General features: G+C 45.3%; 1 protein-coding gene across 1 annotated transcript in view; it reads right to left on the reverse strand.

The window, feature by feature from the left end:
* Positions 1-495: 495 nt before the first annotated feature.
* Positions 496-26,238, reverse strand: part of PTPRT (protein tyrosine phosphatase receptor type T) — a 770,667-nt gene continuing 744,924 nt past the window's right edge. The window contains exons 28-31 of the mRNA XM_029917352.1: positions 12,764-12,889; positions 11,760-11,923; positions 8,730-8,865; positions 496-7,845 (exon numbers count right to left, since the gene is read on the reverse strand). Coding sequence (XP_029773212.1) covers positions 7,792-7,845; positions 8,730-8,865; positions 11,760-11,923; positions 12,764-12,889 — 480 coding nt within the window. The 3' untranslated portion in view covers positions 496-7,791. The remainder of the gene's footprint in view (positions 7,846-8,729; positions 8,866-11,759; positions 11,924-12,763; positions 12,890-26,238) is intronic.

The following is a 26,238-nucleotide window of genomic DNA, read 5'->3' on the forward strand; positions in this document are numbered from 1 at the left end:
AACCCATGGGTAGGCCGGCTGAGATTGGCCAAACCCGGCCTATCAGACCCCAGCTGACCACCAAAAAGGCCTACTGTTTCAAGTCACTGAGTTTTGGGGTCATATATTATACGGCAGTAGCTAATTTCTAGACCCAGGCAGTTTGTTAATATGCAGATCTTGAAACTGTGATTCTACAAGGGGCTTAAAAATTTGTTAACAAATTTCCTGAGTGATTCTGGTGCCAGGTCTCTATGGACCACATTTGGGTGAAAACTGTTTTAGACTCCACCCTTTCACTAGCTCAATGTATGATCATGTAAACTCCCTTAACATTTATGAACCTCCGTTTTCTCATATGCAAAGAGAGGATAATATGCATTTCATGCATCGTAGACGTGAGGATTAAATAAACATAAAGAAACCTAGGAGGTCATAGATTTTTCTCATCTTCCTTCTTCCGCTTATCTTCCTCTCACTCCTACCCAACCCCAGGAAGAAACCAGTGCGAACATCTTAGGAAAACATGAATCTCAGGGTCACAGCTTTATTGTATAGATTTTCAACACAGCCATATTACAAACATTGTCAGGAACATTTACAAGAATAAATAAGATGGACTTGCAGGTGTAAAAAGATTACACTTCACTGTAATGTACAGTCAAAAAATATATCTGATATTCATTGACCTGACATTATTTACCTTCTGGTTTTTTAAGCTAGAATTGGAAAGGAAAAGAAAAAAAAAAAGAACATTGACAGCACAGTGCTGGCTTTTTAAAAAAGTTGATTTATTTTGTTTTCGCTTCTCATACGTGCTTTATCTATCAAACACCCAAACTGTACAAGTGCAGGCCATTGGGATTCACGGAGGAGGCTGCAAACAGTGTGGAGACTTTGGTCTCATGCAATATCATATGCCCAGTGGATGTGAGGATGTCAGTCTCCCTAGAGTCGTGTGGGAACCCCATGATGACCCTTAGAGGGCTATGATGGTGTCCAGTAGCCAGGGCAATGGTAGAAGCCCTGACTCCTTGCCTTTTGTTGGCTAGTTGATTTAGGGTGAAAACAGAGGGTAGAAAAGTGCTTTTGAGTTTGATTGCCAACATGGATTAGCCTGGGTTAATTTGGGCTAGCCCAGGATCCACTTGGCAATGAAATGGATGCTTTGGAGATGATTACAATTATGTGCCAACAGAGTCACTGTGCTTTTGCATTATGCGGTCTGCTCCAACAGGCCTCGAGTTGGGAGTGGGGTAGAAGTAACCTCTGGAGACAAAGTGTGTGGGGAACAAAGCCCTGCTCTGGGTCCTCCTTGGACCTTTACTGGTTCTGGCTACCACTGGTGGCCTTGCTGGCAAGTGGGTCTATGGCAAAGCATCTATTCTCTCTAGATATTCTGGTGATAACCAGCCTGGATTAGCCCTGGCAATGGGGCCAGAGCAGCATCTTGGCCTGGACGGTGGGAAGACTTGGGCAGGAGAGCAGGAAATTTTAACCTGCACAAACCAAACCCAGCCTTGGTCTTGTGCTCTGTATAAATGAAGGAGCTCAAATATGGTCCCAGCTGCATTAAATATCAGTCATCCAGGGTGGAAGAAAGTTAAAGGTCACCTCAGCAATGCTCTTTATTCCCTTTAAAGAGATGTCTGGCTCTGCTGGACCACTGCTGATATGGGCCCCTTATCCTCTGGCATACAGCAAATTCTTCCTTATAGTCATCAGGCTTCACCTAGTGGTCCTACTTCCACTCATAGGAGTGACCTGGGACACGAAAACTGTGCTTGAATTTCTCCAATGATCTACATGCCTATGGAGCATATGGGCACTAGCATTCTGCCTGACCCTTGGGACGTTTTATTTGACCTGGAATGACACCACTTGGCCCTCAGAGCCTCTGGACTGCCCCGGTGCTTTGACCCAAAGAACATCTTCCATCATTAATCTTCCATGGGAGAGGTGGAGCATGGTGAGTCTGTCAGACCATCTCATGGGAGACCTATGGAGCTGGACTCACAAGTTCAAATGCACTGAGGTATGCTCACCCAGTTTTGTGCTGCTCACAGGTTACCTCACATTCCCCCTCCTCCCCCAAACCTAAGAATTCCACTCACCAAGGAACCATGAATTACATCAAGTACTCTGAGCTCCAGGCCTTCACACCAATAGCTTCCTGTCTAATGCTCTACTGCCCCCAGATGCTCATTCTCTGAACATTCCAACCAAGAATCAGGGTCCAAATCCCATTATCCAGAGCACCTCTCAGATCCAGAAGGTTACATGGTGATCCAGCCCCAAAGGGGTCTTACCTATAGCCTCTTTCATCCTGAATCCTCTCACATCCCTTGTATGAGCCCCTATGGACCACCCACCAAGTTCTTAGATAGCTAGGATGCCAGACTTAGGGTCTACCATTGTGGGTGCTGATTACCCCAGAGATCTGGCCCAGCACAGTCTGTTAGCATCCTGCTCTTCTTACTTCTGGGCTTATTCATGTTTGCCACAGCACTCCTCCTGACTTAGCTGGGTGCTGATGGCCTGTCTTTTTAGCTCAGGAGTGGCCACACACAGGCAAAAGGACGGTGGCTTTCTTCATTCTGTTCTAAGGCAGTGAGGCGGAGGGGAATTATCATCTCCTTCAGTGTCTCTGGTTAGGGTTGGACAGTTACTCCTGCTGAGATGACATGGTACCTGCCAGTCTTTCCTTCCCTGGGCCTCCCTTCTGTGGTCTGCAGCAGCCTAAGTAGACTGACACCTCTATGCACACAACAGGGATTCATGCCAGAGCTGAGGATATGTGGACCCTGGCGAGGACCAACAGGGAGCAGAGGATGGATAGACTTGATTTGGTTGGTCAGAAGGAAAATTATAATCTTTTCTCCAAGACACTGAAACTTATTCTAAAGTGACACCTTTGTTCCCAGTGGTTCTGGCTGCCCCTCCTTGTCCCCTGTCCTGCTGGGCCACTAAAATGACCACTTTGCCCTGTAGTTCATGTGCATACTTGAGTGTATCTGTTGGGTCCCAACTTCTTGGCCCTGCCTTCCTATTTTCCTGCCCAAAGCTCTCCAAATCTGTGCCTTCTCCTTGGCGGAGTCTCCTTTTTTTTTCTTCTTCACATCTTTTCTCATTAATTGGTTGGCCCAACATTTTACAGCTAAGAAATGGCCGGGCTGTGATTTGAACCAGAGACTAAGCTCTTTGCACTGCTGCCCCATGCCTCACCAAGAGATGAGCTGTCCCAAAATAACTTGTGCTTCCTGGCAGTGCCCCTTCCAGGGCCCTGGCATGTGGCAGGAGCTAAGTATGTGTGGTTGAAGTAAAGTAAGAAGCCTTCCAGACCCCAACCCCTCATGTGAATCATGTCCCTAGATTTGCTCATATTAGCAACCATGTGACTCTACCTGGACAAAGTACATCACACCTTCTGTAAGTCCCGGCCTTCGGGAATCTGCTGAGAAAGGCTGTGTACATCTTATCCTTTCCCTTTAGAATATTATGGTTCACCCTTCACTATGCCACATGGGCACATCCTCATCATTCTGGGATATGCCAGTGGGTTCTTTCCAGCATCTAACTGGAAGAAACTATTTGAGGTCAACCCATGAACGGTGAGGTCACAGTACCCCCACACCAAAGGATCTGCCTAGTGGAAACTGAGCTGGTCTTGAGCCTGGAATTAGCCTCAGGAGGAAGGAAGCAGCATGGCCAGACATGGTGCCTCTCAGACTGGGATATGGTTCCCTGGGGTCCATCATAGGGAGTTGAGGGGACCAAAGCCACATGAAGGACCAGGGTACATCATTTTAAAAACAGAGTCCTAGTAAATCAGGCAAATTAGAGTGGAAGGCAAGTATCGCATGAATTGTTAAAGTAAAACAAACTGTGGAGGGATTTTAAGCTTGTCTGCTTTGGGCTTTACAAAATCCATTGGGTTATCTGTTTCACCACAGTCTTTGTTATTATGGGTAGACCCATGGGAAAACCTGAGACATAATGGAGGAAAAATATTGTCTTTGAAGTCAGAAGGGTCAATTTAATTCCTGGCTCCCCCTGTTCACTAACTGGGGAACTGTGGGCAAGTGACTTTTCCTCTCTGAGCCTCAGTTTCCTCATCTGTAAAGTTGTGACAATTAAAAACACATATTAGAGATGTTGGGGGAATTCAGTGAGCTCACTTGTTAAGAGTCCCCAGCACAGGGCCTGCTGTTTCCTGTGAAGGCTCACAGTTGGCAGGCCACTGCTCCCACACCCAGAGAGAGGACAGCACTGAAAGCCATCTGATCCCTCTGCTGTGGTCATGTGAGGCCCAGAAAGGGTGAAAGGACACACTGTTGAGGCACAGCCAAGATCTTTCCTAGAGCCATGTAGGCCACACATGCATGCAGCTTGGGGAGAGCTCCGGGCTTCCTTCTCACATCTCCAAACAGGGTCCATACCTAGGAGGTAGCCGTGGGGCTCTATACTATGTGGGGGCACTCCCCTTGGCTCCTCAGAGACCAGAGGCTAGCTCTTGATGTGGAGGCTCAGAGATTGATACTATTTTCCTCTGAATTGTAAAAGGTAGCCCATCCTCTAAGTGGAGTGGTGTCGGGGCGGGGGGTACAGTGGGGGTACAAGTGTTTGCTCTTATTTCTCAGGGAATGGATCAAGTCCTAATTCCAGAGCATCAGTGCCCCCATCCCATCCACATGCCCTGCGACACGCACGCGATGGGGGTCTTAGGAAAGAAACTCCCATCATGAGCCTTAACTTCTTCCTCCGTAAACTGGCCTGAGACCTGCTCACTGCCCTGCCTTCTTTGGGGAGCAGCTGGGTTTTGAGGAAATGGGGGCTGAACTGGGGGACCATCACTGGGCCTTGCTGGGTTGGTTACCCCGCCATGGCCCGAGTTTTTACAGTTTCTCTTCTCCCTAAAGTCACATTTTAAATTCCTACCATTTGAAATGATAGAAGCCAGTGTCGTTTTTATCTGCCAGCTCTGTCACCCTTCCAGAGCAGAATAAATCCCCCATTCCGCATGGATGAGGCAGGATCTGAGCAAAGAGCATTCAATTTGCTCTGCTACGGGTTCCTTGAAGGCTGTGAGGGCTGGCTGGAGCAGTGGGCTGGGGCCAGGGGAAGCCGGCACGGCCAGTGGGAGCTGGGCCTGGGGACCTGCTCAAGCGCACCCGGGAAAGGACCCATCAAAGAAGCGTGAGTCCACTGGGGAGCTCCTTTGCCTTCCTTCTCCTTGAGATGCTTCCTTTGGAACCCTTGATCACGTCTGGTGTCCCTGGACTTCCAGACAGCCCCAGAGCCCATGCCAACGGGGACAGTTTCTGTGGGCTTCTTTCATGTCCCATCCTGATGGGCCTACATTGGTCACCCTGCCCCATGGGAGAGCAGAGACCCTGAGTTTCTCACAAGAGCGGAGTCTCATGATCCACTGCATATTATGTTCCAGCAACAAAATAATGAGCAGACAGACAAATAGATGTGGTATTAAAAAGCTTAAGGGAAGGTTTTCACAGTGTCTGATGAAAGGAAAGGGGGCAGCCCCACTGGCCCCAGAGGGGGTCTTTCTAACACGGAGCCGAGCACATCACTCAGCAGCTCCGCCTGCTCCCTGCTGCCCGCAGGCGTCAGTCTGTGCTCTTGGGGAAACACTCTTCTCCCTGACCCGGCTCATCTCCTGCTGCCCCTCCTTGTCGCCCTTTGCTCCAGCTGGGCTCACCTCTCACCCACCCACCCAGGCCCAAGGAGTTGTCACACCTCTTTGCCACTACATATCTTGATCCCTTGGACTGATTTCCTTTCCTTCCTTTTTCTACCTGTTGAGACCCAGCTGGAATTGATCCTACCTCCTCTAGGAAGCCCTACGCAGGCAGAGGGCCCCTTGCTCCCACTTTCATACGATATTTGTATGCTTCACCGCTTCCACACTGGGGCTCAATCTCCCCTGTGCACAGTGAGCTCTTGGGGGGAAAAACTGTGCCTTATTGAATTATGTGCTCCTCATCCCCAGTCTGGGGCCAGACCAGCCTCCAAGTGGAACTTCCTAGATCCCAGGCCATACTGTGCCTGAACATCTAGTAGAGACCAAGGTAGAGCGTGTGCCTGGCTTGCAGACCTCATAGCCTGAGGGAACAGGCAACTGTTTCACTGGCTTAGAAATTAGATGCGGTTAGCTTTCCTGGGGAGCTGGGAAGGAGTTACTAAAATATATCTGAGATACTGGGCTTCCCAGAAGAACTTGCATCAGAAAGAAAGAACTCCACTGTAGAATGCTTTGCTCAGAAATTTCTGGCCTTATTTTCCCTCCATAAAATAACCGCTTTGCTGCAAAAGATGCAGAAAACAGTACAAAGAAGTCTTATCACCCATAACGTGCCTTTCTGGAACCCAGAATTTCATCAAGGAGGAAGATGCCTCCGTTTCCTCAATTGTGAGGTGGAGATCACAGGCTAGTAGTTCTCTCATCGGGGTTCCAGGACCACGTGAGATGTCATAAGGAAAGTGCCAAACCCGCTGCACAGTAGATGCTCAGCAAATATCGCTTCCGTGTCACTGACTCACCCACACTTTGGACAAGATCTCGACCCCTGGGGTGTGATCTCCTTGGCCTACTTTAAACTAAAGAATGACTGGGTCCATGATGGCCTTTTTCAAGATGGCAGCTAGGGGTTTCTCTAGGAAGGAATTCAGATTTGGAGATCCAAGATTGTGCACAAAGCTGGTATCCTTCTGCCCCATCTGAAGGGACCATCTTCCAACTAGCCTGTCGCCCTTGCTCAGTGGCAGTGCTATCCTAGTGTGGGATCTTTTAAGGACATTGCCAGGAAAGATTACAGGCCTTAGAGATTTGTCTTATAGTTACACATCCAAACTTCTCTCCCCCTTTTACTCTGACGTGAGACTAAGATTTTACATGGCCAAAGAAATTTTTTTCCTATACACTTTGGAAAATAACCAAATCTCCTCTCTCCTAAAGGAAGCCACCACCCAAGAGACACGAGGTCAGCCAGAGCCCTGCCCCTGAGAGATGGCTCCTTTTCACAAAACAGGGAAGAGCAGCAACGTTCCACGTTCCCCCTCCCAGTGATTACAAAAAAGCAAAGAGAACCTTTATCAAAGGGTTGTGGACACAACGGGCTGGCTGGCTGGCGAATGACAGGTCAAGGCCAAGGCTGGGGGAGGGAGGGGGAGGTTCAAAATGGTATCGGGCCAGGCCCCATGCAGGTTATGTGTGAGAACGGGGGCCTCTGCTGTGGTCTCAGGAGCATCCCAGGGTCACACTGATCCAGACCGGCAGGTGTCCAGTGCCAAAGATCCCTGAAGGAGCCTAAGCAGGCAGCTGAGCAGGAACCGCCCCCCTCCAAGAACCCCATCATTTCCGTGACGGCATGGAGGTACAGAACATACATCTCCTATACTCTCAAGGACAAGTGAGGCGGGGAGGTGCTGCTGAAGTTGTCACTTCCCAACACTCAACACAGTCGGCTTGCCATGAGATTCACAAACTTGAAAAGAACGAAAGCAAGAGGTCTGGGAACCAAAAAATCCAGGGCCTTGCCATGGGTGCACGTGCACATGGCTGTGGCTGTGGCTGGTTGGATGTGGAAGGGAAGCCTGGGCCTTTGGGAGCAGCACCCACACAGCTGCAGGAGACCCCTCAGAAGGTGCAGGGCCCACCACGGAACACGGGACCACCAGTCTTCTCCTTGGAGTTGGGCCGCCTCGTAGCCCCTGAGCCCAGTCACTGCCATTCACAGGAAAGGGGGTTTGGCTGCAGCAGCCTCTGGGCTCTGGCAGGTTCCCCGTCCCAGTGGGCTAAAAGGAGCTTAAATATTCCAGTGCCACTTCGTATACAAATTTATACTGTTCCTGAGAGGGGGAGGGGCAGAGAGGAAGCAGAGGAGGCAAGAGAGATGAAAAGGAAAGGAGAAGTGCATTTAGGTTAGAGACACAGACTTTGGAAGAAACTTTATCTACATCCATACTAACAGCTGACTCAAAATTACCCACGTAATTATCCGTATCTGGACATATCCTCCCAAGTTCCGCCCAGCGCCTGTTGACACTCATGCTTTCCCTGATGCCCAAGGGGATCGTTCTCTTCCTTTTCACTATTTTGGACACTAGTGCTTCTTAGACTGTAAGGTGCACATGAAGCACCCAGGAATCTTTCTACAATGTAAATTCTAAGTATATCTGTAGATTCTGCATTTCTAACAAGCACCTAAGTGATGCTGAGACTGCTGGTCTGTGGGTGAGAATCTAAGTAGGACCATGCTTTGATTAGGTGAAGACTCTTATATCAAACTTCCTTGCGTGTGGTCTTTTCCCATTACTGCATCAGGCCTTGTGATCGGGGCTATACCTGCCCACGTGCTTTCCATCACTTTCTCCAGTGGCTGAACCCTGTGCTTACACTGTGCAATTCACATAGGTTAATTAGAATAGCACTGGACTGAATTGAAAATAGAATTCACACTCCACTAATCCAGAATCCCTTTCCCTAAGCCTGAATTAGCGATAGGAGGATTAGTGTGTCAGGATTAGTGTTTGGACTGCCCCACAGGAGAAGGACATTGGTGCGTTTGGAAGGGACGCGAGCAGAGCAGATAACCATGTGCAAAGGGTATAGACTGTGAGGGCTCAAAAAGGGCCCTGATATTGGGTGTTTTTACTATCTGATGCTATTTTCTCCAGGTCAGGGGAACTAGGGTCGGCCCCCAGCTGTGGAAGAAGGTTCTTGGGACACTCACCAGGGTCTCCACCATGTTGGACTTGTTGTTACGTAGTGTTTTCACAATGTGGAACACGTCAATGATGTTTTGCTGCTGGATCATCTCACACACACTGCAGATGGCACAGAAGGTTCCGCTGCGGCCGCCCCCGTTTCTACACACAGAGTGAAGAGGTGAGCTGTATTCCTGGGTACCCCCCCCAGGCTCCTGCTGATCCTAAAGCCACATCAGCAGTAGTGAGAGTGGCTGCCCCAGCAAATGCAAAGTCAGGCTATGGTGCAAGCCTTTAGTGGTTTGAATCCCACTACTGCCATGAGCCTGCTCTGACCTTGAACAAGTCATTCCTTGTTCATATAATGGAAAGGCTGGACTAGATGTTCTTTGACAATTCAATTAGCTGGATATTTCTTTGGTCTATGAGCATGTGAAAGTCACACATGATACACCGACCCAAGCAGTGTGACTGAGTGTGTGTGTTTACATGTGGTGCTTATATCCTTGTCCAAAAGGAGGCTCTGGGTCCACCTACACATCCAGTGAAGCCAGTGGAAGGTTTCAGGTGGTTTTAATCCTAGTTCTTCCCATCCACTAAGGACAGAAATACCAGAGACATCGCTGTTAGCTTCAGGTCAGCAAGCCTAAGTTTAGGGGTCGGGCTGGGTGGGTCTGAGATGCTCTATCTTGAGATGACAGGTCTTAGGACACCTTGGTTTTAAGCAAGACCCTGTTGATCTGGAGAGTGGAGCTGGAGGACTCCTGGCAGGGTCATCCCTATGTCCCTCCTTTCTGGTGCTCCATAATTCACATTCATGAAAACGCCCCTCCAACTATTTACAGAAAGTCCCTTTAAGGAAACTCCCTGATTTGGAAATCCTGGGCATGTTGCCAAGAGCAACTAATGATTTCATGTAATGGCCTGTGTCTAAAGAACATCTGGATAGAAACTAAGCTGCTCGATTTCCCAGATGTTTTAACTACAGGACACCCAATGAGCACATGTTTCAAGTACAGACTGTTGCCCTCCATTCACTGGCCAGTGAATTTCAGTATCTCTTGTGGTATCTCCGGCCTCCAAGGATGCCAAGGTCCCTGTTGATAGGAGGACATGCCTGTGCTTTCCTTCAGTGCAAACTGCTTGTCACCTTGGCTAGGGGAGGCATGGATAAAAAGGTGCTTCTGCAAAAAAGCAGAATAAAAAACAATAACATGGGAAAGAGTAGGAAGGGACCCACCCCCCACCCATCCCCTGGAAGGAAGTTCAGTACTTTCTGAAGCAAGAACAGCAGAGTCCAAGAGAAAGAGGTAAATGGGCACAGGAGTCCCAGGGTCTGGTAGAGTGAGACCCTGATGGGATAGGTCTGGCTCTTTGCCGAAGGCAAGGCCACCTGAGTGTGTGGGAGGGATGTGGAGGGGGTAGGGGAGAGTTGGGAGGGAACCAGCTGCCAGTTTCTGGGATATGGGTAGAACTAGCTCGGTTTGGCTCATGTCACCTGTCAACGTGACACTGACACCTCACAGTGTCTTCCTGAACCCTGGTTTGTGATTTGCATTCTTCAGAAAAAAGGATATTTTATAGGTGGTGGCTGTAAGCTGTGTGTGTGTGTGTGTGTGTGTGTGTGTGTGTGTGTGTGTGTGTGTGTCTGACACGTGCATGTACCACCTATTTGAAAGAGGGGAACAATGAACAATAAGCTGGTTTTGAAAAGACTGAACTCGATTCCAAGGTCAGTAACGTGTTATTAATGGCTCCAGACATTTTTACTCTAAAAAGGGAAGAGCTTGCGCCCATCTGCTCTGATACATTTTAAGAGAGTAGAGTCCTTTCAGTCACTTTCCCACAACCCTCCACTTTCTAAGGGGATGGTTGCCAGTCAGATATTCCACACATGGCTGTTAAGGCTACAGAGGTGCTCTGAGTCCAAGATCTTGGCAGAACCCTTCTCTGAGGTCAGGCTATACTCTTAGGGTAGACTCCAACACAGGCTCTGAAGTAACTGCCTTTATAACATTTGCATAATTGCTACCATGATGTCATGAATCTGTATGTTGTAAGATAAATTGTGTTTGTTCTCTAAATATTTCATGACAAGGCACTATAGGGTCTTAAGATGACCTATTTCAGCATACCCACTGGATGGATGTGGAAACTGAGGCTCACTCAATTAACTGACTTTCTTGATGACAGGCTTTCAGCCATAGTTCCCTAAGGGTCCCAACCTCCACTTGGCATTATGATACCAAGGTCTATTTGGGAAACTCTGTGCCCCAGCTTTGCCCATTCTGAGAAAGGTGGCAGAGGTTCCAGTTACCTCAGTAATGGACATATCAACATGGTTGTGAGCCCACTGTGCTATGGGAAAGTGTTCCCAGGGCCCTTCACACCCGTCAGTCAGCCCCTCAGGCCCCCCGTGTCCCCAGTACCCCCATAGCAGGAGATGTCCCTGCAGGAGGACACAGTGGACGAGTCTGTGGTTCACTCAGAGGTGGTGTGGGTTAGTAGCATATGCCCAATCCCTCCCCCTTTGTGTGCCTCAGTGTTTTCACTAGAGCATGATAACATCTGCCTCATAGATAGCATTTTAATTTTAAGATTCACTTAAAATATCTGGCATCAAACTCAGTCAACACATGCCCTTTTCTTCTCTTCCTCCTTTAGGAAATAATTGGAGGATCTACTTAATGGAACCCACTCTGTCCTAGCTTTCTTGTGACTAACAGCACACATTGTGCCTCCTGTTGGGGGCTGGGGCTCATCTCCCTACTAAGAGTGGTGTGGAGTGGCCTGCCCCCTCCCTACGTCTGTGACAGGTCACCAGGTTCTGCATCAGTGACATGTCATATAACCTTAGTTCAGGACAACAAACTGGCAACCCCAGTCCATGAAAGATTATATTTCCTTGAACACGTGCCCCTTGGCTTTTGAGAGGTGTTAAGAGGTGGTATGGTCAGGCATGCCTATGGCTGGTGTTTGTGGGCAGTGGCACCCTCAAGGACAGACGCCCCGTCACTGCCGCCCTTCTGCCCCAGAGGCCCCGCCCCGGTACTCACAGGCAGTGGACCACGGTGCGTCCCTCCCTCCCGTCATACTGCTCCTGCCACTTCTCCAGCCGGCGGACCACTTTGAGCAGAGAGCGCTTGGAGGGGGGCGTGTCACGGTAGGCGGGCCAGCCGATGTACTGGAGGTGCTGGACTATGCGGTACCCGTCCTGAGGCTGAGAGCAGAGAAGCTGTTAGGGCTGTGTGTCCAGGGATGCAGCGCTGTGGTGGAAGACAGACTGACTGGGCGGTGTGCCATGTCATCACAGTCTGTGACTCTCCCCACTCTTATCCTTATGAGATGAGATGCCTCTGCAGATTCCAGTGACTTCCCTGCACCCCCTCTACCTGCAAGACTACTCAGTTTCCAAAACCCAACTCAAATGTCCCTTTTTGTAGGAAAAGCCTTCCCCAACTCACTCTACTGGGCAGAATTCGTCTCTCTCCCTGAGGTTCATGTGCAAGAACATATCTCACATTCCCACTGGACAGTGAACTATGGGCAGAGATGGAGTTCTGTCCACCCGGGACCCCTGGTAAAGACCAAAGTCTTCATTAGCCATTTCATAGACTACTGATCTGCTCTTCCCACCCAATACTCCTCTACCTAGCCAGTGAGTTTGCCCAGGGAAGCAACTCATTATTTTTCATCTTGGTGTTCTCAGGGTCTAGCCCAAAGCTTACTGGATCCAATCAAAGGCTGCATCAACTCATGCCAACACAGTGTGATACAGCAGGGAAGCACTAATTCCTGAGAAGTTTTGACTACAGAGCAGCAAGTGTGTCGGGAAAACAGGCAGATGGCAGGCTGGTGTCTCCCCAGGCATCTCTGAGTGCTGGAGCCATTGTTGGGTCTGGAGCCGGAATCGGCAGAGGCATCGCTTCCCCAAAGATGGGATTATTGGGAGAGCACAGCACAGACTCCTGGCAGGTGTGTGTCATCCTCTCCCACCAGCCCCCCCCTCTGTTTTGGGGTGGGGGAGCAGCACAGGAAGCGATAGTGGCCAAACACTTACCCGAGCCATGTTACAGATGCGGAATATTCTGTGGATGATGTCCTCATCGATGTCTGCGGACACAAACTCCACCTGGATGGGCCCATAGCACCCGGAGGTCTTCTCAGGCCAGTACTGCATACAGAGCTGGGGCAAGGAGGAGGCCAGAGAGAGAGGTCAAGGGCAGGGTGGGGAGTGTTGATCTCATTTATCACCAAGCCTTTCTTATTGCCTGCAGGACACACACTGGCCAGAAGTACTAGAGTATTAGGTGGGAAATGGTGATCCTGCCTGTGATCTTTCCTATTTTTCTGGAATTGAGAGTGAGAACCTACAGCTGAGAGCAAAAGGCAATGGTTGCCGTTTTGCCAGACAGTGGTTTTCAGCCAGAGGTGGTTTTGTCAACCAGGGGACATTGGCAGTGTCTGGAGACATTTTTGATGGTCCCACCTGGGGAATGCCGTGGGCATCAAGCGCGTAGAGGCCAGGATGCTGCTAGCCATCGTACAGTGTGCGTGCTCACTCTCCTGAGTGCAATCTTGCCCCAGATATCAAGAGAGCGGAGATTCAGAAACCCTAGTCTGAGATTTTAAATTGTTCCCTATGCTTATAGTGCCATCGAGGAGGAGAGACAGATAGTTTGTTCCCTGGATCTGTGGAGCTGTTAGATGACTTTAGTTGAGGAAAGAATACTCAGGTAGGTGGCAGGTGTTGTGGCTCAGAGAGGCACAAAGCTTCCTCAGATCCCCAGTTTCTAAGGGCATGGAGATGGACCCTGTCCAGGTCTACAGGCCCATAGTTGGGGCTCAGAGGGGAGCTAAGATTGTAGCTGCAGGCTTGCGGGGGACCACCCAGTGTGGACAAAGAGGCCATGTGTTAGACCATTGGCAAGGTCCTAGAAAATGTACCTGAGACTCATAAGCACCCACCAAGGTTTCTGAGAGCATCTTGGGATTAAGTCTTTCATCAGTGGGGTCTGCCGCAGCCTACACTGAGCTTGTAGACAAGGAGCTGGACTGACAGGTAACCAGTGGGACTCCCATGGCCTCCCACAGCCACCATGGATGCAGGATTTTCATGAAAACAATCCTGCTCCCTTTTGTTGACAGAGAACAGCCAATTCTCCCTGGGAAGTCATGTGCAAAACCATCTTTAATTCTATTCTTTCTCCAGAACTAGAACAAGAATGGAAGAGCAGGGAGGTAGGAGGATGTAGGAGAGAGAAAAGAACTCAACTTCCAGATTGGGAAGAGCATGTTCACATGATGGCCTACAAGCTAAACCTGGCCAGTTGGCTGAATTTGTAACACATCCATACTTATTCGTTTACATACTGTCTGTGGTTGCTCTCAAGCCACAATGGCAGATTTGGGTAGTTGAGGCTACCATGCATAACCTAAAATAAGACTTCAAAATCTCAAATATTTCCTTTCTGATCCTTTATAGAGTAAGTTTGCCAACCCTTGATCTCCAGCGTTGTTCTAAGGATAAAGGAGAGATGATAAATGTGAAGAAAGCCCTTAGCACAGTGGCAGGCATGGAATAAGCATCACTAAATTCCAGTGATTTGCATTATTCTGGAACTATCAGTACCCAGCAAACACAATCACTATAATAAGAGCTAACCTATACATTTGAAGAACTGTTTATCATTCCTCGTAAGTAGGTGAGATGAGGAAGGCTAGGTTTCATAATGCAATGGTGCCTTGCTTTCCTGTCTCCATTATGGGTTAATTGAGCATATTGAGAAAGGAGGTGTGTGTGTGTGTGTGAGTGTGTGTGTGTGGTGGCAGTGGTGGTGGCAGGGGCTGGACAGTTATCTGCTGAGCTGTGCAATAATGACAAATCCACAATTTGAACTTCATTTCTCTTTGCCATTGGCTCCTCTGGCTTGCAACCTTCACCGTAATGAGGGACTGGGAGAGATAAGTCGGTGACTGGCCAAAGAAATCAGAATTAATCAGAACTGCCCATTAAAAAAAATAATAGCCTTTATCACCTGCCTTGAATTGAGTCCTGCCAGAGGTTGGCTGTGACCCTGACATGAGGTACATGGGTCCCAGGCTTCAGAGAAAGTCTATTACCCCCAGTATTTTCAGTCTGGAGAGAAGGCGGAATGATTTGTCTCTTTTAATAAGATTTCCAGACCAATTTCTCAAGCTAATAGGTTCTACTGTGCCTCAAACAAGACTCCTATATTTTGGGACACTTCTCTGCATTTGATTTTCCAGGTCACTTTCCCATAATGCCCAAAGGTCTGGGGAAGGTTTCAGGGTCCTTCTAATCCTAAATCGGAGCCATTCTGTCACTTGAGCTCCCTAATTCGCGAAATCACAGCAGCACGACATCCAGCTGGGTGATGTGTGGGCAGATGCAGTGTTTGAACTGCCAAACACCATCAGGTCTCCCCACAGCCCAGGACGTAACACATAATCTAGCCATGGGAAGCGGGAGAAAGAAGAGGGGAAGCCATTGTTTGGCTCCCAGTGACCTTTTAGGGTTTGGAAAGGATTCCCCCAAGAAGAATGTCCTCTTTGGTTTTGCTTAAGGCTGTCCTGGTGTCCAAGTGCTGGGATGGTGCCTCAGTCAGTACTGCTATTTGGCTTATGTATGCTGTGTGGCGAAAGGTAGTGGGGCATCCACTTGAAGAGCTCTGGGTTCAAATCCCGGCCTTGATACCTTCCAGCTGAGTAACTTGGCCAAATGGTTTAGCTTCTCTGGGTCATGAGTGGCTGGGATCTTTAGTGAATACTCAATAAATGTGAGCTATAGTTAGTAGGCAGTGTGTGTGTGTGGGGGGGGCAGTTACTCAAAACAAGAGGGATAAACTGAAGGTTTTCTTCCCTGCCTCTATGTAGTATCCTTTATGAAAATTTCTCCTTCGGATAATATCCATATGACTGTCCTTGTGAAAATTCCTGATCAGCCAGCTTGGGGTAGCAGTGGGGCAAGCAGTATCCTGGGCATGGGGATACTGCTCTGCATGTCAAAAGAGAGAGAGCTGTGGGTGATTATTAAGAGCACCCAAGAGATGACAAAGGTTGGGAGCACAGGAGAGCCAGTGAAAAGGTGGAAGGTGAATCACTGTGTCATGAAACCCCCCAGACTCCTAAATATTCAGTAAATTGATAACAGGTACAGTGCTCAATGCACATGGATTTCTTGTGGGAACCAGTGAAGAACTGAACTCTGCTCCCTGGGAGACATGGAAATGGAGCAGAGGCCACATATGTGAACTGAGGAACCTGACCATGAGCATGTAAGTACCTGTGATTTACAGAAATCTTGGGGAGGGAGGCTTATGGTTTCCTTTTTTTTTAATCTGTCAATTAGTATTTTACTTAAAATTTTTTTAAATTACCATTAGTTAACATACAGTATTCTATGAGTTTCAGGTGTACAATATAGTGATTCTGCTCTCATATACATCACCCGGTGCTCCTTATGATGAGTATGCTCCTTAATTCCCATCGTCTATTTCACTCTTCCCTCCACCCTCCTCCCCTCTGGTAGCCATCAGTGTGTTCTATGTAGTTATTTAAGAGTTTCCTTCTTGGTTTGTCTTAGTTTTTCCCTTTGCTTCTATTTCTTCTTAAATTCTTCCACATGTGAGTGAAATCATATGGTAATTGTCTTTCTCTGATTTATTTCACTTAGCATAGTACTCTCTAGCTCCACCCATGTTGCAAATGACAAGGTTTAATTGTTATTTATGGCTGAATAATATTCCATTATATATATAATATATATTATGTGTGTGTATATATATATAATTAATTAATAAACACATGTTTATTCATTCTTCCATTGATGAAAACGTTACTGGCTATTGAAGATAATGTGGCTATAAACATTGGGGTGCATGTATCCTTTTGAACTGGTGTTTTTATATTCTTTGGGTAAATACCCAGTAGTGCAATTTCTGGATCATAAAGTAGTTCTATTTTTAAGTTTTTGAGGAAATTCCATACTGTTTTCCACAGTGGCTGCACAATCGTGCAAGAGGGTTCTCCTTTCTCCACATTCTTGCCAACCCCTGTTGTATTTTGAGTTGGTCTTTCTCTGATGACCAGTGATAATGAGCATCTTTTCATGTATCTGTTGGCCATCTGAAATCTTCTTTGGAGATACGTCTCTTCATGTTTTCTGCCCATTTTTAAAATTGGATTATTGTTTTTTGGGGGCTGAGGTTTCTAAATTCCTTCCATGTTTTGGATACTAATTCTCTATCAGATATGTGATTTGCATTTATCTTCTCCAATCCCAGTCATTTATTTTTGCTTTTGTTTCCTTTGCCTCAGGAGATATACCTAGAAAGAAGTTACAATGGTTGATGTCAAATAAGTTATGGCCTGTGTTTTCCCTTAAGATTTTTGTGGTTTCCTATCTCACATTTAGATATTTAATCCATTTTGAATTTATTTTTGTATATGGTGTAAGGAAGTGGTCCAGTTTCATTCTTCTGCATGTTGCTGTCCAGTTTTCCCAACACCATTTGCTGAAGAGACTTATATCCATTGGATATTCTTTCCTGCTTTGTCGAAGATCAATGGACCATATAGTTGTGGGTTTGTTTCTGGATATTCTATTCTGTTTCATTGATCTAAGTATCTATCTTTATATCATTTCATACTGTTTTGATTATTACAGCCTTGTATATAACTTGAAGTCTGGATTTGTGATGCCTCCAGCTTTGCTTTGCCTTTTCAAGACTGCTTTGGCTATTTAGGTGGAGTCTTTTGTGGCTGTATGTAAATTTGAGGATTGTTTCCTCTAGTTCTGTGAAAACTGCTCTTGGTATTTTGATAGGGATTGCATTAGATATGCACATTGCTTTGGATAGTATAGATGTTTTAATGATATTTGTTCTTCCAATCCAGGAGCATGGAATGTTTTTCAATTTCTTTGTGTCAGTTTCTTTCATGACTGTGTTATAGTTTTCAGAGTACAGATCTATCAGCTCTTTGGTTAGGTTCATTCCCAGGTATCTTATTGTTTGCGGTGCAGTTGTAAATGGGATTTTTTTTTTCTGCTGCTTCATTATTGATCTGTATCATGCAAGGGATTTCTGTACATTGATTTTGTATCTTGTGGCTTTACTGAATTTTTAAATCAGTTCTAGCAGTTTTTGGTGGGGTCTTTTGGGTTTTCTACATATAATGTCATCTGCAAAGAGTGAAAGTTTTCCTTCTTCTTTACTGATTCAAGTGCCTTTTATTTCTTTTTGTTGTCTGATTGCTGTGGCCAGGACTTCCAATACTACACTGAACAGAAGTGGTGTGAGTGGACCTCCTTGTGTTGTTCCTGACCTGAGGGGAAAAGCTCTCAAGTTTTCCCCACTGAGGATGATGTTAGCTATGGGTTTTTCATATAAAGCCTTTATTATGTTAAGGTATATTCCCTCTAAACCTACTTTGTTGAAAATTTTAATCATAAATGGATGTTGTACTTGTCAAGTGCTTTTTCTGTGTCTGTTGAAATGGTCATATGGTTCTCATCCTTTATTTTACTAATGTGATGTATCAGATTGATTTGTGAATATTATACCATGTTTGTAGCTCAGGATTAAATCTCACTTGATTGTGGTAAATGACTTTTTGATGTATTGTCAGATGCAGTTTGCTAGTAGTATTTTGTTGAGGATTTTTGCATCTACGTTAATCAGGGATATTGACCTGTACTTCTCTTTTTTAGTGGAGTCTTTATCTGGTTTTGGTATCAGGGTAATGCTGGCCTGAAAGAATGAATTTGGAAGTTTTCCTTTCTTTTCTGTTTTTTGGAAAAATTTAAGAAGAATAAATATTCTCCTTTAATTGTTCAGTAGAATTTGCCTATAAAGCCATCTGGTCCTGGACTTTTGTTTGTTGGGAGTGTTTTGATTACTGATTAAATTTCTTTGCTGGTAATTGGTCTGTTCAAATTTTCTATTTCTTCCTCCTTCAGTTTTGGGTTTCTAGGAACTTACCTATTTCTTCTGGGTTGTCCAATTTGTTGGCATATAGTTTTTCATAGTTTTCTCTTATGAGTGTATGTCTATGGTGATGTTTGTTATTTCTCCTCTCATTTGTGATTTTATTTATTTGGGTCCTTTATTTTCCTTGATAAGTCTGGCTAAAGGTTTATTGATTTTACTGATTTTTTCAAAGAAACAGCTCCTGGTTTCATTGATCTGTTCTATTGTGGGTTTTTTTGTTTGCTTTTTTTTAGTTTCTGTATTATTTATTTCTGTGCTAATATTTATTATTTCCTTCTCGTGTTTTTAGGTTGTTTTTTTTTTGCTTTTTTTTAGTTGCTTTGAATGTGTTTGACTTATTTGAGATTTTCTTGCTTCTTGAGATAAGCCTGTATTGGTATAAACTTCCCTCTTAGAACTGCTTTTGAAGCATCCCAAAGGTTTTGGACCATTATGTTATCATTTTTGTTTCAGTGTAATTTCTTTTAATTCTTTGATTTGCTGGTTGACTCATTCATTGTTTTAGTAGCATATTATTTAACCTCCATGTATTTGTGGTCTTTCCAGATTTTAACTCGTGGTTGACATGTTTCATAGCACTGTGGTCAGAAAAGATACAGATGGTAGAACTTTAACCTTTTTGAGCTTGTTGAGTATGGTTTTGTGGGCTAATATGTGATATAGTCTGGAAATGTTCTATGTGTATTTGAAAAGAATGTGTATTCTGCTGTTCTAGAATGGAATGTTCGGAATATATCTGTTAAATCCATCTGTTCCAGTATGTCATTCAAAGCCATTGTTTCCTGTTGATGTTTGGATCTTGTTCACTGATATAAGTGGGGGTGTTAAATATTATAAATATATAATATTATCAATTATTTCTTCTATGTTATTAACTGCTTTATGTACTTGGGTGCTCCCACATTGAGCATATCTATTTACAACTGCTATAGCTTCTTGTTAACTTGTCCCCTTTACTATTATATAGTGTCCTTCTTTGTCTCTTGTTACAGTCTTTGTGTTAATGTCCGTATTGTCCAAAATAAGTATTGCTACTCTGTCGTCCTTTTGACATCCACTTGCATGGTAGATGTTTCTCCATCCTTTCACTTTCAATCTGCAGGTGTCTTTAGGTCTAAAAATGAATCTCTTATAGTCACTTTTTCAATCCACTATATTGGCGCTGTCTTATAATTGGCACATTTAGTACATTTATATTCAAAGTAGTTACTGATATGTATTTATTTCTATTTTATTACTTATTTTACGCTTGGTTTCTGAAGATGTTCTCTGCTCTTCATGTTTTGCTGATTTTCTTTAGTGGTAGTTTGGATTTCTTTCTCTTTACTCTTTGTAGGTTACTAGTGGTTTTTGGTATATGGTTACATTAGGTTTGCATAAAACTTCTGCATATAATAGTCTATATTAAGTTGGTGGTCATTTAAGTTTGAATCCATTCTTTTTCTTCCTCCCCACATTTTAGGTATATGTCATTATATTTTATATTCTTTTTCTGAGTTACTTGACTGTTGTTTTACAGAAATATTCATTTCACTGGTTCTGTGTTTCTTATATTTTTACTGTAATTTTTGATCTCTCCTTTCCACTCAACCAGTCCCCTGTAATAATGTTTGCAGGGCTGGTTCAGTGGTCTCAAACGCCCTTACTTTTTGTTTGTCTGGGAAACTCTCTCTCTCCTTCTGAGATAGATTCTGAATAATAGCCTTACTGGATAGAATATTCTTGGCTGAAGATTTTTCCCATTTAGCACTTTGAATATATTATGTTACTCCCTTCTGGCTTGTAAAGTTTCTGTGAAAAATCTGCTAGCATTATGGGTTTTCCCTTGTAAGTTACTGACTTTTGTCTTCTTTAAATTTTTTTTTCTTTATCACTATATTTTGCAAGTTTCATTACAGTTTGTCTTGGTGTGGCTCTGCTTTTGTTGATTTTTGATGGGAGTGCTCTGTGCCTTCTGGATCTGGATATCTGTTTCCTTCCCCAGATTAGGGAAGTTTTCAATTGTTATTTCTTCAAATAAACTCTGTCTTCCTTTTCTCTCTCTCTCCCTCTTCTGGGACTCCCATAATTATTATTATAGTTGATGAAGTCATTTCTCTAAGTCTATTCCTGTTTTAATTCTTTCTTTTGTTCAGTTTGATGACTAAGTCTTTAATTCGTTGCTCTGCTTCCTCCATCTTGTTCATTCCATCCAGCATGTTTCTCATTTATTTAGCCCCTTATCTCTGCCATGTTATTCCTTATCTCTTTGTTAAGCATCTCACTGATGTACCCCGCTCTTTTCTCAAGTCCAGTGAGTATCCTTTTGATCATTGCTTTACATTTTCTATCAGGCATGTTACACATATCTGCTTCAGTTAGATCTCTAGCTGTGGCCTTGTCCTGTTCTTTCACTGGGGATAAATTTCTCTTTATTTCCTCTACCTCTTTCTGTTTGTTTCTGTGTTAGAGTTAGCTGTGTCTTCTGTTCTTCAAAGTAGTGAATTTATGAAGAGGAGGTGCTGGAGTACCTTGCAGTCCAGTGTCCCTTGTTCACTAGCAACTTGGCACTACTTACACCTTACTGTTGTGTCAGAGTCACTTTTCCTTTCAGTGATGTTGTCTGCACTGACTCTCTGCCTTTTGTGGGCTGTGTTTGCTCTCTGAGGTGTTTGTGGGGCCCAGGAAGGCCAGCTCCAAGGGGGCTTGCTGCTGGGGAAATTGGGAGAGGCACAGTGGTGTTAGCAAAGTTTTTGCTGGGCCACCAGTTCTATGCCAGATCTTCCAAAACACTGGTAGCTTGTGGCTGCATGCTGGGGCTGGTAGGAGCTGTGTGTCAGGGCTGCCAGGCTGGGAGCAGCTGGGTCTGGTGCATGATGTGGCTGTGGGTATGTGGCCAGGTGTGGTATGAAATGGAAGTTGGTTACAGTGCACAATGATAACTAGGGGCATGGCAGATGTGCCTGGTGCACTGAGGCAGCTGTGCACCCATTGGCATATGTGTAGCTTTAACAAAATTTGCCCTGAGCTAAGGGCAGAGGCTAGCAGGCTTGGAGTGGGGGAGTCCCCAGGAGAACTCATGGGTGTGGTGCATTGCCAAAGGGTCAGGCAGAAGTGTCTGTGCATCCCTGCCTCTTGCAGGTGGCTCTGTATTTATTCTGGGAGGCAGGGGAGGAACATGGTGACTGCCAGATCCCTAACCTTCAGAGCAGTCCCATAACACGCTCTGAAATCAGTGTGAACAGGTCCTCTGTTTTCCCTGATGTTGTATAAACTGCTGCTTTTATGTTGCCTTTCTGGGTAGGCTGCTATTTCTTTAAGGGCAGTGACCCAGCTTTCATTCACTGTCCTGGCTTGCCCAGTGCTGAGTCAGTTGACTTTTAAAGCTCTAGGCTCCAAGTACCATTGCCTTTATAAACTCACAGAATTTCACGTCTCTGGCTTTTAAAGACCAACATTAGTCTTCCTCATGTGAGCTAGCTCCCTGGTTCAAGGGCTTATTTCTCTCCTCTGCATACACAGCTCCTTTCTGACCTTCCTAACCTTTCAGATGCTGCTGCTTATCTATATTTAGTTGTGGAGCTTGTTCTGACAGTCTTCATATCACTCTCTGGCTTGTTGACTTGGGATGTGGGGGGTAATTAGTTGAAAATGTGGGACAGAGTCCTCCTACTCTTCTTGTATCTTTCCAAGCTCCAAGAAGACATGTGGTTTCTTCCAGAGATTCTAGGAGGTCCTGGAACATGAAGGGTTCAAGGAGCCATTTGGCTCTGAGAACACGGGAAGACAGCTGACCTGGGGCTGCCTGAACACTGAATGCAGTTTTGGCATTTAAAAAATTTAGTTGAAAACCTTTTGCAGAGTCTTTCTCCAGGAATAGGTTCAATCCTCTAGCCTGGAGTCTTGATCAATGGCCCTTTCCCACCTCATGTCCTGGCCCCACCTTCCTCCTTTTCTTATGCAGCAGTCTGCGGAGGGATGGTTCAGAGGGAGGGCTTCACCACTGCAAATACACATAGCCCGTGTGTTGCTGATCACACCTGGGAGGGGAAGCCAGTCCAGTTGCAGCATAGGATTTAGAAATGCCCATGCTTCTTCCAGAAAAGCAGACGGACTTTTGTTATTTATTGTCAGAACAAGTTAAACCAGGCATGTGTGGACAGCCCTGGAGCAGCTGCCACACATTATTCCACCTAGTGATCTCCATAGCTGTTTGGGATATGAAAAGATGTCCTTTGGGAGTGGAAGTTCACACGTGAAATATAACAAATGTGGAGGTATCCTCACTGTCGAACATCATTTTCTTGCGGATGGGATCAGAAAGCTTGTTAGCTGCTAGAATAAACATGCTTTGATGAGTTGAATGAAAACTAGCATATGGGCCTATTTTTGGAACAAACAATTTAGAAGCACATTTAGGTATGCCTTTTGTTAATTAAACAATACTTTGATGAAATGGAAAAGCCAGTAATATCACACAGCTTCAGAAGTGAAAGATTCTACATATCAAGCTTATCAAAGTTCATGGTAGAGGAAATCAATCCTGAAGGTGTAGTTAAATTAGTATTCCTAAAAAATAATATGAAAGTCACCTGAATTAGTTTTAAGATTCAGATCAGTGATTATAAAATTCATTTAAAATAGATTCTATAAAGAACCAAAAACATATAATTGGCCAGCTAGGGAAGATACAGGGTGAGGTGGCAGGCACAAAGCAAGGCGGGGATGGAGAAGACTCTATCTTCCTGAAGACTGGAAGAGTAGACTCCACAACTAAATATAGAAAAGAGGCCACATCAAAGAGGGTAGGAAGGGTGGAGATATGGTAGGGAGCTAAACAGAGTCATGGTCCATCTTGGGATGGAAGGAATTGTGGGTGAGGAGAGGGGAGAAAAATAAATAAACTATCACAATGGAGCTTGGCATTGGGAAGGAGAATCCCCATAGAATTTGGCTTTGAAACCATAGGGGCTGAATTTTATGAGTTCTTACAACCAGTGGGACTTAAAGCCTGGAATTTAAAAAATCAGCAGGCTTAAAAAAAATCAAGCGTGGCTCTGGGAGTGCCAGGAGGGCATTAGGAAGCAAAGTCCCCACGCTTAAAGAGACAGCATAACAGCGATCCAGCCTAGAAGTAGCAGTTTGAAAAATGCCAGGGGCATATGGGTGAGAGAGTTTTTTACTCATCTCAGAGGGTATCCCAGAGGTGGGGGTTAGGGGGATTTACAGTGAGACTCCTCCAGAAACAAAGGAGCTGGGAGGTACCATTTACCACGCCTGCCCCCTAGCATAAACACATGGCCACCTGTGGGAACCAGCACAGCACCCACATTACCTACCTTGCTTACACCAAGCCCTGATCTCCTGTGCTTTGGCGGATCTGTCCTTTCCAGTCATGTTTGCCTGAGTCCTGATGCTGTGGGGCTGCTCCCTGGGAAGACCCTGCAAAGCTTGCCAATATATCTTCTGTATGCTTTGCAGGGCCTCAGTCCTGGCAGTGATGGCAGCAGCCAGTAACCTCCCAGAGAGGACACTTGCACCTTGTTAAAACTCATCCTGCATGCTTTGTGGGGTGGCCCCAGCCACCCTGATCTCAGCAGTGGAGGCACATCCCCTTTGGCAAAGGACCAGTGCCACCTTTTAAAAATTTCTCACCCCACCTACTACTTCTCAAGAATAGGAGACATAGTGACATTCCTGACACATAGAAACAGACACAGAGAATTAGAATAAATGAGGAGACAGAGGAATATGTCCTAAATTAAAGAGCAGGACAAAATCACAGCAAGAAACCTAAGTGAAATGGAGATAAGTAATATGCCTAAATAGAGAATTTGAAGCACTGAACTTCAGAAGAGAGTGGAGGATATAAGTAAAACACTTGAATTAGTGACCTGGAGAACAGAGTCATGGAAAGTAACGAGCTAAGCGAGTGAGAGAAAAAAAATTATACAAAACGAAAATAGACTTAAGGAACTCAATTACTCCATCAAGCATAGTAACAGGGATCTCAGACGAGAGAGATAAGGGGGAAGAAAATTTATTTGAAGAAACAATAGCTAAAATTTTTCCAACCTGAGGAGAAAACAGATATCTAGAGCCAGGAGGCACAGTGATCCCCCAACAAAATCAACCCAAGTAAGGCTGTACCAAGATACACAGTAATTAAAATGGAAAAAACTATTGATAAGAATAATTTTAAAGCAGAAAGACAAAAGAAGTCAGTAACTTACAAGGGAAAACCCATAAGGCCAGCAGGAGATTTTTCAACAGAAACTTTGCAAGCATAATATAGTCAAAGTGTGGAATGGGAAAAAACTTACTTGCATCCTAGAATACTCTAATCCACAAGGCTATCATTCAGAATAGAAGGAGAGATAAAGAGTTTCTCAGACAAACCAAAGCTAAAGGAGTTCATGACCACTAAACCAACCCTACAAGAAATGTCAGAGGGGACTCATGTGGAAAGGAGCGATCATAAGTAAGGGTAAGTAGGAAGCACAAAAGCAGTGAAAATAAGCATATCGTAAAAGTAAGTCAAAGGACTCACAAAATCAGAGGATGTAAAGTATGACACTATATATCTAAAATGTGGGGAGGAGAGGAGTAAAGAATGAGCTTGAACTTAAACCACCATCACTTAATAGAGAATACTATAGGTAGAAGATGTTATATACATACTTAATGATAACCACAAATCAAGAATAAAAATCAGTAATCTTAAAAAAATAAAGGAAGTAAAATGCATTATGAAAGAAAGCCAACTTACAGTGAGAGAAGGGAGCAAGGGAAGAAAGGAATAGAGAAGATATATGAAACCAACAACAAAGCAAATACAAAATGGCAATAAACACATATATCAATAATTACTTTGAAGGTAAATGGACTATACACTCCAATTAAAAGACACAGGGTGGGGGGCCAAGATGGCGGAGAGGAAGGGAGCTCTGTAAACTCCCTCCGCACCGTTTTTCGAACTGAGAAGGATATTACGTTCATCTGAGAGAGTGGAAGGAGAAAATACGAACTCCAGAAGGAATAGAACCTCAAGGATATCTGAGTGAGAGGGGGCGAACGGGGGAGATCCGAGGACGGGCCAGCCCGGACGGGTAGGGGAGGTAAGATCCCCAGCCCAATGTGGCACAGGTGCCGGGCGCCCGAGAGACAAAGGGAAGAGACAGAGTCGGAACGCGCTCATAGAACTGTCTCTGGGGAAGAGGTATAGAACGCTTGGCTGCGCGTGGAGACAGAAACCCATTCCATAGATAACTGCTGGGCAGCGGCCAAGAGAAGGAATAGCCCCCAGCCCTAAGCCATCTCGGCGGGGAATCAGAGGCGCCTGTGGCTGTGAGAAGCGGCTGCTCTGGAGAGGCGCGCGCCACAGCGGAAGCCACCCCAGCAGCGACTGCGCCGGGCGCGAGCAATTCGAACTTGGTTTTGGGAACGGGACCACGGACCGCATTTCCACGGCACACCCCGCCCCCTGCACTGCACGGACTGCGCGAATTCCGGGTCCCCACAGGGAAGAAATAAGACGCGCACC

Source organism: Suricata suricatta, chromosome 12, assembly GCF_006229205.1.
Source record: "Suricata suricatta isolate VVHF042 chromosome 12, meerkat_22Aug2017_6uvM2_HiC, whole genome shotgun sequence".
Taxonomy (NCBI): Eukaryota; Metazoa; Chordata; class Mammalia; order Carnivora; family Herpestidae; genus Suricata; species Suricata suricatta.